Below are 14,134 nucleotides of genomic sequence, written 5' to 3'. Positions count from 1 at the left end.
GACAGTTCCTCCCATCCAATAAAAACAGCCTCAAGAGGCTACTGTCCAATCGCATGCAGTAAGAGGCGGGGTTTTGTGTTTCAGATCAACCTGGTATGTTTGGTTAAATAACTAAGGTGGTGACATCTATTTCATAACTACACTGTCTGGTACTGAACTAACTGAGAAGACAATGTTCCGGGCGACTATTTAAAAGGTACGTGTTACAGTGTATTCCCTCGCTAACGTCGTAGATATAAATACGGTAAACGTTGTTATCTTCCGGCGGGTTATCTAATTTTGACCGGACCCAGCTCATCTCGCAGCTTTGCACAGGAGCAAACTCGGGATATTTATTATCTTCTATGTTGTATGTACTTGTGAAACTGGATCGTTGATGTACTGCACATGATCTCCTCGGTGATCAAGAAAAGACAAAAACAAAACAAACAAATAATATTTTAAGATTAAGGGTTTTGAGAGGAATATTGTTTGCTGTGGACGCCGGTGTCAGATGTTTTGAAATAATTTGTGTCCACTTGTCTGCCCAGATGTGTGCATTTAACTTTGAAGTCGTGATCCGTTACAAAGTCTGTCTCTAAACGTGTTCTCTTCTCTTCTCTTCTTTTTCATGGAAGTTTTTAGCCCCTCATAATGAAGGGTCTTTACCTCGTGGAGCCGGTGGTGGCTCTGTACGCCTTTTGCAGTTTCCTCATCTACCCGCTTGTGCAGCAGTATGTGTACCGGAGGCTCTGGCAGGAGCTGACCAACACCACCTACCCCATCTCTGACAACACCTCCAGATGTGCACCGCACAACAGCAGCAACCAGTCATACTTTAATGAGGTTAGTCAGAAGTTTTTGGACGCTAAGAAGCATCCATTAATGAGTTACTGAAGCCCGGAGCAATATTCCGAAATGCCAATATTTGTGCAGTAAACACATCAGAACCTAAACCAACACGATTTGTGGTGGGGCAACACTTTCAAACAGCACATAGGATTGTAAGGTACTTTTGTGAGAAGGTTATTCCAAGCATCTGGGACAACTCACTACACTTACTCAGTGAATTTAGTATCAAAAGATTCCCATTGTACTCAGACTGCATGTTTGGGGTCACTTTTCATGCCTTGCAGAAAGCATGTGGGACTGATCAGTTGACTCTGTTATGGCAGCAATGGAAGTTTTTGTTTTTTACACGAAAGTTTCCAAAATTACACATTGATATTTTGACTGTAATAAGTACAAAAACTTTGCATCAGCGTTACATATTGTTGGTATTTTATCTTCAGGAAAAGAAGATAAAATATAAGCTGAATAAGCAATTACGTTCAACTGCAGACTGAACCTTGTGTCAGCAGCTATCCACCTTTTTCTTTTCAGACTTTTCTGTCATGACACAGCATAATTTGTATCACGGGCTTTTAAGATTCCATCTTACCACACAACTTGGGTAACAGCTTTAGCTAGTGCCCATTAAGGGAGTCTTGTGACTTCTATTTACTTCTAAACTTGCATAGTCACTCATGTACTGTGGCAGCAAGATCATAGCTGGCGACTAAAGATTGATAATCTTCTTAAACCAATTGCTATTTCAAATTATAAGAAAGGATTCAGGAAAAAACTATCCTTCTTGAGGAATTAGTACCATTTAACCCTTGGTATGTATCATACAAATAATTAAATGTAGCAAAGAAGTTACAAAAACAAACTGGAAAAACCGGTCCAGAAATAGTCACCTGTGCACCTGCACGGAAGAAGGCTTTGTTCCCCTCAGCTGTGAACGAGAAAACCTCACATGACATGTACGCAAAGCTCAAAGTTCTGTCATCACAGAGTGTCCATATATGTTTAACTTGTGTCATTTGTCAGATAGTTGTTTTGCCTTCTCATGCCATTGTAGTTAAATTCAGACAATCCAGTAACAGCCTATTAATGATTTTTAGACTAAACTTTGTTATCTCTCTGTCTGCATTTCCAGGTACAGAGGCAAGCATCTCTCTTCTCCCTTTATTCAGAGCTCCTCTCCACAATCCCATCTCTAGTTGTCACTCTTATGTTGGTGGCTTATAGTGACCGGGGAGGACGCAAGACCCCCATCATTATGCCTTTGATTGGCACGTTGCTCTACACGTTGAGCTTCCTGACTGTGTCGTACTTTGAGCTCAACGTTTACTTACTCATTGGTTCCTCACTTCTCAGTTCGCTGTTTGGCGGCCTGGGCACTTTTCTGGGGGGCTGTTTCGCTTATGTATCGGACTTGTGCGAGGATGGCCATCAGAAGACGTTGCGCATGGCTGGACTGGACATGATGATCGGCCTGTTGTCGGGGTTAGCCGCAATATCAACAGGCTACTTTGTGAGAGCTGCAGGCTTTAACTGGCCTTTCCTAACCTCTGCACTGGGACAGTGTTTGATCATACTCTATGCAGTTTTCATCCTGGAAGAGACCGTGAAGAAGCCTCCCCCAGATGGTACCATTTTAGATGGCTCCCTTCAGCCCTCAGCCATGAAACAGATGGTCTTTGGGGTCTACCAGATGTTTGCAAGGGCCAGCTCCAGGACTAAAACAGTTTTGTTCCTCCTGATACTCATCTTTACCAGCTTCTCCTTCGCCTATGTGGGTGGAATCAACTTGGTCACACTATACGAGCTAAACGAGCCACTCTGCTGGACTGAGATTTTGATTGGCTATGGCTCGGCGATGTCCACTACAGTGTTCGTGATCAGTTTTGTGGGAGTGCTGGCATTGACATACTGCGGTGTACCACAGCTCTTCATAGTCCTGCTCGGGATCCTCTCTGTCACGACCGGCATGGTCATCGTGTCATTTGCTACGACCACTTTATTGATGTTTGTAGGTAAGCAATGATAAAAAAACAAGCACCCTAAGCATCTTCAGTGAACAAAATCCAAAGTCCCTATTCTGTACAAAAACATTTGTTTATCAGGGAAATCAAAATACTGCAACTCCTTTGGAAAATGTCTCTTTCATTCATGTGAGTCAATCTACTAAAGACTTTTAGTAGAGGTAGTAGACGTTTAAATTGATTTTCTTTTACGTGGCTTGTTTTAGGAAGGAATTGGTAATAAATTGGATATTTTAATGTGTGTATAAAACAGATAGGGGAGTTGTAAAAATACACAGCAGTGCATATAAAAAAGCAGCAGGACATTTTTAAAAGGGTTACTGATTAACAGAACCTACCTTTACAGCAATTTACTAGGTGCAGAAATGCTACTAGGATTATCTTTTATTGTTGCTTCGTGAGCTTGTAAGACAATTGGCCATATTTATAATACATATTATCAGTGCTTTGTTTTTTTAGTCATGTCATAAATGTCCGTTCCATTTATAATTTCTGCCTGTTTTTATCAACTCTTATGTAACTGAAATATTAATTTACCCTAAATACACTGTATTGACTGTAAGCACAGTTTGGTTTGGTTACATCCTAACTGCAGCAATGTGATGTACGATTCCAATTTTCATCTGTTTACCACAGCGAGGGTGCCGATGCTTCTGTCTATCATGCCTTTCCCTGTCCTGCGCTCCATGATGTCAAAGATCATCTCAAAGTCCGAGCAGGGTGAGTGGGTTTAGGGCTTTGCATGAACCATAGAACCGTGTCTCTGTCTGTGTTTGCAGAGTCAGAGTACACCAGAGTACACTGAAGAGTTGCCTCTCCAAGCAACTTCAATGTTCACTTGAAAGCAAAACACTCACGAGTTTCTGTTCCCTGTAGCAAAGATAACCTTGAAACTGAACATCTGATTTTAAGCTTCACCTGTTTTTTGTCTCTCTCTCACTTCTTTTTTCTTATGTCCTGTTTTTGCAGGAGCCCTGTTTGCCTGTCTCTCCTTTCTGGAGAGTTTAACCAACAACGTGTCGTCCGCAGTATTCAACAGTATTTATGCTGCTACAGTGACATGGCACCCTGGCTTTGCCTTCCAGTTGTCCGCAGGACTCTGTGTCATTCCTTTGTCTGTCCTGGGGTAAGTGAATCATTCGGTATTTACCTCACCCTTAAATGACCAACCACACGGAGCCACGCTTCCGCCAGACTGACTCGCGTTTTCGTTTAATTAATGCTGCCCTCTGCTCTACCGCCACCATTTAGAACATGTTGGATTATAAACTGTACTTATTTTTATTATTATTATTATTATTTTTTTTCTCATGGTCCTACAGGACCGATTTATGGAGTGGTAGGTGGCAGGTGTGGGGCTGCCCTCCACAGATTCGGTTGCATAACACAGTTCTTTTTTCTGCACAGTCCCGGTTTCCAAAAAATAGAGAAATGATTTGCTTTACTTCAGAAAGCAAGAAGTTCCTCATTTCTTCTCCAGCTTCAGCTTTCCTGTGACATGCACATTGTGTGTATGTGAAAACTATACCATGAGTCAAGGCTATAAACGGATACTTACCCGTTGCACATTGTGCTCTCCCACTGGTTTTGTTCCAGTGAGTTGACAAAGTAGTGCTGCTTAGTCAGTCCTGAGGGCGTAGCGTGAAACATAAAACTCCTTGAGTGAGTCCAACTCTGTCACATGCCCTGCTTCTACTGTTACATAGTGGGTAGTTGCAGAATAACAAAGTCTATGCTTCAACAATCTCAATCTTTTTTTACTGTACTGTACACACCAGGTGATACAGGAAAAGATGTCTCCTAAGAGTTTGCAACGTATCACTGTTTTTTTTTTTTTTTCCACATTTCAGGGTGGTAGCTCTAGTAGGAGTGGATGTTCCCAAAGAGGTCAATGGGCGAGAGCCTGTCTGCTCAGACGAGGAGAATTCTGAAGATCAGAACGAGAACAGTCGTCTTCTCGGCTGAGCCATTTGGACAGCCAAACCCTCACCAGCACTTTTCTCATTTGCTCACCCTTTTCCAAAAATATCTCAGTGACTTGTTTTCAGACAGTTACATCTCTTTTTTTATTTTTTATTTTTTTTTATTTTGCCAAGATAGTAACATGAAGAAATATTGATGTGCATCTAGTGTAGCGGGTCTTGATGAGGAATAGTGTGGGAGCATCCTCAGAAATTATTTATACATACCTCAAAATGGTCTAACTCTGACGTTACAAAGGGATTGTGAGTATTTTGTTTTAATACATGTTTATTGTGAGATTTAATATTTTGTATCCTTGTGTCTCGGGTGTAGTTGAAATGACCTCTTCCGTCACTCTGTGAAGACATTTCATGACATGCACCAAATATGCAGTGTTTACTGTATAAAACTGCTTAAGCCTTTCGCACAAAAGTAGACGTTTGATTTTGCCCATGTAATATAGAAGTGAGTAAAATAATAAGAATCCTGGCATAAATAGGAAAATTGCACCACCCAAATCTGTGATGCAAGTCAACCACAGATTGAGGAAGCGCTTTTAAGAGGAACCAACTGATGTTTTTTTAGATGTCTATTCCGCTAAAATGTTCCTGTTTGTTCTCCAATGGAATTGTTCATTTTCTTAGACATGATAATGAAGTAAAGACCTAAATTATATTATATGGGAAGAGCATAAACCTATGAAGAAGACTCAGACCACGCTGTATGGTCTGTATGGAGTCTTCCTGTTGCTCGCTTAAAACCACCACATATTGTATGTGCTGTTTCTTAACAATACTCTCCCAGTTAAAAGTATGCCTTTGATGGAGGTCTTTGTCTTAATGGAAATCTGTCTCACTAATCGGACTCAGCTACTGGCGAACTAAGACACCTGTCTGAAAGAACCCAGGCGCGGGACGCAAGAGTTCAGGCTCAGGGACAGAATTTTAATGAAAAACAAAGCCAGATGGGCAAAAAAAAAAAAAAGAAACAGCCAAAGCGCACACACAAATGCAAACCAGTAGAGGGCGACAAGTCACCCTGATATTATTTGATATTTGACGGAACCATAAAAAGTGGTACATAATGGCTGGAGACCCATCTTTGGGATCCAGGGACATGATCAAATCGCAGAAGATTCGGTTTCACTATTGGGCACGTTCAAACATTCAGTTGCAACCTGACCTGTCAAAAACACAGTATAATATTTGTATGTGTTACAATAAACAGTTTGACACCAATTTGTGCTTATTTGTTGGTGTTTTGGGCTTGACTCTCATTTGAATATGAATTCTGGATCATACGACAAGCATGTTGGATTGGTGCTGTCTTTTTGATATTGTCCACTGGGTGTCACTCTTGTTCCAGGCACACAGTTGCACATAATTACTATATAGAATTTTCATAATTACTATCCTACGCCTACCCAATTCTTCTACTCGTTTTAGTTTAGATTATTCATCCATAATTTTGTCTTAAAACAGTCATATTCATCTTACTTTCTAAACAGTTGATTAGACTGTAAGCATAAAGCAGAGCTACTCCTCTCCGAAGTGTTTCTGTTTTTTACAAAGGCAACAAAGGGGGTATTGATGACTCCGCATTCAACCATAACAAACTTTATTATGTGGAGAGTGCAGTCACGGTTGAATTTAATGATCTGATGGCCAGTTGAGAGCTGTCTGCATGTAATGTCATGGTCCCCAGCAAAAGAAAAGCTCCTCTTTAAGGGCACAATAAAATCAAGTGCAATGAAATTATGTTGAAATCAGAAAATATTATTCTTTATATTCTTTAAATATTATTTATTTATTTATTTATTTTTTTTGTTCTAAATTCTGTACTGAATTTCTAAAAGTTACCACCTCTCTATCTTTGTCCTCTACATACAAATGTCCTTAGTGTGTGCACATGCGCAAATGCAAACCTATTTTTCTTATGTGCGTGCCCTTTCTCTGGGACAAAAGTGAGACTCAAGGAAACCGTGTAAGCATGCAAATGGTGTGTCGTATGGATGATAAATGGACGTCAGACATCCTGGCGGGAACCCCGTCAGATTGCATGGCTGCTTAGTTACTGGACCAGTGGGTTAGTGTGGAAACAAAGAAGTGTGTAACCGATGTGGGCCACCACAAAAGATGAATGAGATGGAGGAAATGTAATAAAAATTCCCTCGCGTGAATCTGCTCTGACTATGATTAAAATCAGATACGACCGACACATGATGTATCACAAGGTATCAGTTCGGCTTTAAATGGGACCTGTTTGTTATGGGAAACCACGAGAACATAAAGACACACTAAACACGAACGGCCTCAGTCTGAAAAAAAGATGTTTCAGGCTGCCTTGCACTTAAGAGAAATAAAAACTTAACATGGCAGTGAAAGTGTGTGCAATTTCCTCTCCCCGTTTTTTTGAAAACCCTGGTCTTACATTACGTGTCAGCCTGAGCTTAATTTGTGGAAACTGAGATGACGTCTGATCATAGAGTGCAGTTACTCCATTTCCATCCTCAAATCTTAAGATCCGTGACTGCAGCTTGATTGTAAGGTAATTTTGACACCGAGTTTGAATGAAGTGCAAAGCCTGAGGTCACACTGCAACCAAGGGTTGGAGGGGGAGGGGGCTTGCTTGGCACCAAACGTGAGGTTTTTCGGGTTAAATTAGATAGAGGTGTGGTGAGCGGTGACGATAGTCTGCACTGTTTTCCCAGGGGTAGGGAGCTCGGGTGGGAGACGGTCTTGGTGGTGGCTTGTGTGCGTCTGGCACGCATGGGGTCGATGAGGATTAAAGGGAGGTTTGACAGTGCATGGTTGAGCGTGGAGGCAGGGGACCGAGGGGTCTTTGGTTTCTGGTTTCCAAACTCGCTGAGTCAGCAGTACGATCATCTGCACCACACCACATCACCAAAGGCCCAACCTCTGATGTTGATCCAGGAAGTTAACAGACCTCTCTTTATCTCACTCTGGTGCTCCCTGTGAGGAGATAATTCACTATAATATAAAAACCCATTTGAGGTGGTTTGTGTGACTGGAGCGATGGGGCAAATGGAGATCGTTTGAGGATGATTTGCTCACACCAGGATCCGCTGAACGTTTATTTTAATTCTTAGTCTACACTCTCAGATGCACAGGAAATTAAAAGACACATTCAACTTTTACATGCTACATTTTTACTCCTGATGCCGGTGTGTTGTTTGTGTATGTACCAGAATGACTGTGGACAATAAGCAAGAACATTTTGTCTCCTATTGTCATCTAAACCATCGGTTGGAGGTGACTCATCTGTTCAGTCCTCCTCCACCCCTTTTTCCTTCCACAAAGGTCACACTGCTGTGCTGCTTCTCCCCTGCTGGCAGGGCCTGCCATTCGCCGTGGATGGTGCGCATGACATTTCTCTGATTGCTCCGATCATCCAATTCTCCCCATGTGATATCCGTGTGTGCTTTTTAATTGTCTGTTGTTTGTGTCTTCTCTTAGCCAAGTGTTTGTTTGAGTTATGCCCCAATTACTCCAATTCCCTCTTGTGCATTTTAAGTGATGGGTTCTAAACACTTTTAGACGAAACAATCTTAAAAAAAAAATCATTATTTTGGCTTTTCTACTTTCCCCAAGGTTGTTGTCTTTTCTGATTTATCTGTTCATATCGCTGAGACAATCCCATGTGCCCACCCCATCTCTGCCTCATCTGGATCCCATGGCTTCATGTGGTTACCACTCCTTCCACAGATGTCTATTCCCCGTCGTAACTGCCAATAATGTCTATTTCCTGTGTTCCCCTACGGGTCCTGATACCTCCCTTCTTCACGTCCTCCTTATTTTCTCTGCACTACTCCACTTGAGAAAATTGACCGGCTTTTTTTGATAACGTTTCAAGTAAAGGTGTTTAACCGCCATTATTTACACGCGGCCCCAGCTGCCCTCATCTCTGCATTTCTTTTGCCGTCTCCATCTCACATTTAAGAGAAACGAATTGGGATTAGAAACACGGCCTGCACATCTCCTGAATGTGTTTATCCATAACTTGCGTTGCTTTAATTGCAGACATCCACACCTAAAGTGAGGTGATGAGTGATATGAAAAGATAAAAATGTGATATATGGATTGAATACTTAAGTAATGTAAGATTAAAAAAATCAATCAAGCCTCCACCCTGACACTTTTGACTGATTGGAGGCAGCTGTATTGCATCGTTTTCATAGCCAGGTCTGTGTAAAACAAAAGTTGATTGGTCTTACTGGTGATTCTAAATGTATCAGTGTTAAAAGCTTTAGTTCTTGCATTAAGACGGGCTCCTTTAAACACTGGGAGTTAAATTGATTTTCCTCCCGGCCCTGCGTGGGAGGACCGAGCTGAAGATGTGCTGCCACCCTGCTGAGAACACCATGATTACAGTTTACCGCCTGAAAGCTATGAATGTCATTTGTGTGGACCACTGTTCCTATCTTTAGCCGCGTCGCCTGCTGGTGAGCCGCAGTCTTAAAGAACGGCATCCCCCCACATCTCCGGAACGGTGGCAGAGGAAAGGTCACTGTGACAATCAATACTCTGCCTGGTTCTGCTTCAGTGCGTCGGACTAATCAGCCTGCTGCCCGGATTCGTGGAGATGTCAGGACCTGATAATCAGAGAAGAATGGAAAGAAGAAAGCTTAGTAACAGCGATACGTGGAAGCCTTTCAGTGTCTGTAATTTCAGAGTGTCATTAATGGTCCTCCTGACATTTTCGTCATCATTATCCTTGTCATTATTCCTTTTTGCCGTCGTCATCATCTTGTGCTCAGTTGATTAATCTGGTCTCTTTTTCCTCTGGTCTCAATTTTCCCTCTGGAGGTTTTATTGTCTCTTTGGGTATATTAACAGCAGCGTGTGTCTTAAGTGGGTTCACACTAATTGCATTTGGTCGGGGCGTGCTCTTAAACACACAGACGTGAGCACACAGGCGGACAGAGAGAGGAACAGTATCTCTGGTCAAATCAGAAGCTGTCCAGTTTCACTCTAACATTACCCTAACCACAGAGCCAGTAAACCTTCTCTTTAGCCTCACTGGCGAATGGTAAGCCGGCATGCCGTGGAGTGATGTTAGAGCCACACAGGCACATCTGTATTTATCAGATTTACTCAAACCCCACCCCTGCTCCTGTTCCTTGCAGTGAGCTCATTTTTTTTTTACAGCCTCCAGTTGGCTACGTCGGCTTTTTCGCCGGTCTATTAATAGGTGCTTTTTATTTCAGTTTACATTAGCTTGGTTTATAATATAAGGAAAATGGCTTAACAGTGGAAATTGTTAGCAAAAATTATGATATGATACAGCTGTTTGAATAAAATAAATAACAAAGGCTAAAATAAAGGATTAGTCTTATTTAGTCTTTTCTCCATGGTCTACACTTCAAATACACTGATCAGGCATAACATTATGCCTGATCACTGAGGGGAAGGGCCTCTGAGGATCATCCCACAGATACTTGATCAGTTTGGGATCTAGTGAATTTGGAGGCCAGGTCAACACCTTGTTCTGTTCTTCATGTTTTTTTGAGTTGTTACTAAAGCGTTCCTGCGTGTGTGCCTTTGTCAGGCTGCATCCTGCTGGGGATGGCTGCTCCCATCAAGGAGTGTCATTGCTATGGGGTGGGGGTGCCTGGTCTGGTCTCGGCCACACCAACTGTTTGTATTTTAATTGTGCCCAATGCCAGGTAAAGCTGCAGGGATGTTCTATTATAACAAGGAAACTTGAGATTTTATCAGGATAATGTCAAAGGCCTTCTTTTAATGTGCCATTTTTAAGCTTGATTTCTTTGTCAAAGCTTGAAATGAAGGCTATCTGCTTGGCATCCCCAGCCACTCACAATCACGTTTTTTTTTTCATGTTTTTTGGAGTTGTCCCTAACGCGTTTTTGTGTGTGTGCCTGTGTCTGTGTCAGGCTGCATCTTTCCGGGGATGGCTGCTGCCATCAAGTAGTCTCATTGCTGTGGGGTGGGGGTGCCTGGTCTGGTCTAGGTGGGTGGTACATGTCTAAGTAACATTCACATGGATGCCAGGTCCAAAGGTTTCCCGGGAGAACATTGTAATGTCACAAGATGATCAATGTTATTTATTTCTCCTGTCAGTATTTTTAATGTTGTGGCTGATCGTTGTATTTTAATGTGTGGATGAACATATAGACGGTGTTTTAGTATTAGAGAAAGTCAAATATGGGACTATTGGATAAACTCTGGTGTGTATAAAAAACAAGGCACGTAATACGAACTTTTTTACAGTATGAAGACAACAACTGAGCTTTATGGCACAGATGAGTGGTGTGGTGTGGTGGTTAGCACTGATGCCTCACAGCAAGAAGGTCCCAGGTTCAAATCCATGAGCCGACTGGGTCTTTCTGTGTGGAGTTTGCATGTTCTCCCTGTGTCTGTGTGAGTTCTCTCCAGGTACTCCAGCTTCCTCCCACCATCCAAAGACATGCTTGTTAGGTTAATTGGTGATTCTAAATTGGCCATAGGTGCGTATGTGAGTGCGAATGGTTGTCTGAGTCTCTGTATTAGCCCTGTGATGGACTGGAGACCTGTCCAGGGTGTTCCCCTCCTCCCCGCAACCCTTCACAAGACAAGCGGTTACAGAAGACGAAACTATTTCATGTGAAGGGTAAAAAGAGTTATCCTTTAAAGACCACCAACACGAGAAGCATGTTAAAAGCATCTCCAAGAGAGCTGTGTCATATTCAGCTCTGTGGCAGCTGGTCATGATTAACTCTATCTCTGTGTTTTGTCCATTTCTTGTTATATTTTGTACAAGCTACAAACTGATTGTTAGCCCCTCCTCTGATCTATCTCACCTGTGTCTCATTGTTTCCCTTGTATTTAGTCTCTGTGTTTCCTTCCCACTTGGCCTGTTTGTCGTTGTACTTCATGTCAGAAATGTTTCAAGTGTGCTCTTTTCTGTTCCTAATGATTTTTTTGGGATTTATCTTTGCCTTTTCTTTTAAAGTAAAGACTTTCAGTCCACCACCATTGTCTTTAGTCATGCGTTTGAGTCCTCCTCAGCCAATTTCGTGTTTCAAGCGTCTGCCATAAACTACTGTTTTGTTTTCATCTGTCTAAATTAGCAAATTCCCTTGATGCCCAACAATGGAGTCAAATGACCCATCTGGACCAAGGTTTTAATGAAGGCAGATATCTGAGCTGGCCTGTATTTTGTCTAACAGGCCTCTGCTGTGAACCCAAACACAAGGGAGGAAGTCCACGTCCCATTCGGTACAGTAGTAGATGATAGCATGTTTTGGAGTTGAGATGAAGGGGATACCAGGATATAATGGAGAATTTATTGTCCATGAAGCCCCAAGGGCATCCTCCCTCTATCCTCTCTTCCTCTCCAACAGTGAGGGAAGACTTGCAGCTGGAGCGAAACTACTGAAAAGTCCTTGAGCCTTTCTTTGTTCCGACTGTCATCTGCAGCCGGGAGAGACTGGGACAGAAACCTCCTGGAGTGCATTTGCAGAGGCATATACGCTCCCCACCAGCATGGAAAGCCCCAGGACGCAGATAGCATCCCAAGGCCTGTTTTGACCTTATCATTTTTTTTTTCAGAGCTCTCTTCTTCCAGCTGTTATTCCAGTCGTATTTGTGTCTGCTGGAACACTGCTAACATCTGTGCGGTGTCTGCAAGAGATTGATGTGAGTGATATCAGCATACCCCAAACATATACGAACATGAACATGTGGATTTGGAGCACAGAAATCACATCTGCTCACATGCATGCATATGCAACTGACAACCAGACATGTGCACATGATAGCTTTGTTGGCTACCACCCAACAGTTGGCTCTATTTTTTTTTTCCTTTATTTCTATATAGTGTGATGACTATAATGACAACACAATGGGGGTTTACTCTAATATCTCATAAGCCTGGTAATGTGAGAGTGTTTTATATATGTTTGCCAGTTTTCTAGTGTTTTCTTATTTATTGCAAACCAAATCCCAAGACTTTCAAATACTCTCTACAAACTCTCTTCAAACAAATGGCATACGGGTTTGATGGTGTGGCGGTGGTGATGGTTTGTGTGTGGGTTGGGCGTATGTGTCCAAAAATGCTCCTTGTCTGTGCCGTGCAGTGACATTATAAGAATTGCAAAAGCAGCGGTAACAGAAGTCATGCTCCAAAAAGGATTCATGGAGAAAATAACACTGCAGAGATAGGCCGCCACCGATACTTGTTAACAAAAGAAAAAAATCTGAAATAGCATTTGTTTAAAGTGCATTGAGTTTATTCTTCTCCTGCCCTTAAACCCAGAAACTCTTGAATTATTTCAAATTACTTTTACTGTTTTATTTGACTAAACAAAGCACAAACCTCAACATCTAAACCTTTAATAAGGTTGTTGAAGTTGTCCAATCACAAAAATCAGACATAACATTATGACAACCTTCCTAATATTGTGTAGTTTTCCCTTGTGCCTCCCTTGTGACTCATCAGAGAATGGACATGGGCCTTCTGAGGGTGTTCTGTGGTGTCTGGCAACAGAATGTTGTTAGTGGGGGCCTTTGGGTCCTATGGGTTGAGGGGAGGGGCCTCTGGATCATCCCACAGATACTTGATCAGTTTGGAATCTACTGAATTTGGAGGCCAGGTCAACACCTTGTGCTGTTCTTCATGTTTTTTTGAGGTGTTCCTAAATACCTAAGGTATCCTGTTGGGGATGGCTGCTGCCATCAAGGAGTGCCATTGCAATGGAGTCGGGGTGCCTGGTCTGGTCTCGGCCACACCAGCTGTTTGTGTTAAAATTGTGCCCAATGCCTGGTAAAGCTGCAGGGATGTTCTATTACATCAAGGAAACTTGAGATTTTAGCAGGATAATGTCAAAGCCCTTCTTTTAATGTGCTATTTTTAAGCTTGATTTCTTTGTCAAAGCTTGAAGGCTATCTGCTTGGCGTCCCCAGCCACTCACAATCATGTTTTCGGTGAGGCTAAAAATAACCAGTTTGTATTTTCCTCTAGTGCCCACATAGTTCCCAGTTCATTCAAGCTGTTGCAATGCAGAAGTTTGATGTGTATGTATATATTTAGTTTGTCTAAATTGTGCCAAGCTAAAGAGATGACAGCTGGTATTTTACTGCGAGGAAACCACTGGTCAAACACCAATCTATGTCGGCCTTCCAGCTCTAACTACGGTGCAGGACCATGAATTTAAGTATAAACCAGCGTGGACACGCTCACACAAACAAGCCCCACAAAGATTGCATCCAAACACATTTACACTTTTTTTCCACATTCCTCTTCCTCGCACATTATTGCGGTCATTAATGTTGTACATGAGGACAATATATTTCTTTTCTTTC

General features: G+C 42.2%; 1 protein-coding gene across 1 annotated transcript; it reads left to right on the top strand.

Moving 5' to 3' along the window:
• The first annotated feature begins 85 nt into the window (after nucleotides 1-85).
• Nucleotides 86-5,770, top strand: LOC311502529 (lysosomal proton-coupled steroid conjugate and bile acid symporter SLC46A3). Its single transcript, XM_084564800.1, has 6 exons — nucleotides 86-196; nucleotides 618-825; nucleotides 1,961-2,840; nucleotides 3,486-3,569; nucleotides 3,819-3,975; nucleotides 4,700-5,770. Exons 2-6 carry the CDS (start codon nucleotides 634-636, stop codon nucleotides 4,812-4,814), a joined length of 1,428 nt encoding a protein of 475 aa, XP_084420926.1. The 5' UTR covers nucleotides 86-196; nucleotides 618-633; the 3' UTR covers nucleotides 4,815-5,770.
• Nucleotides 5,771-14,134: the final 8,364 nt, after the last annotated feature.

Source organism: Chelon labrosus (assembly GCF_963514085.1).
Source record: "Chelon labrosus genome assembly, chromosome: 17".
Taxonomy (NCBI): Eukaryota; Metazoa; Chordata; class Actinopteri; order Mugiliformes; family Mugilidae; genus Chelon; species Chelon labrosus.
Note: the sequence above shows the minus strand (reverse complement) of the source record. Positions and strands in the feature narration are given on the sequence as shown.

Bases quoted from the DNA above. Each gene is read 5' to 3' on its own strand.
- LOC311502529 (XM_084564800.1), top strand. From the start codon at position 634: ATGAAGGGTCTTTACCTCGTGGAGCCGGTGGTGGCTCTGTACGCCTTT. The intron at 2,841-3,485 runs GTAAGCAATGAT...TGTTTACCACAG, and splicing joins CACTTTATTGATGTTTGTAG to CGAGGGTGCCGATGCTTCTG. The intron at 3,976-4,699 runs GTAAGTGAATCA...TCCACATTTCAG, and splicing joins ATTCCTTTGTCTGTCCTGGG to GGTGGTAGCTCTAGTAGGAG.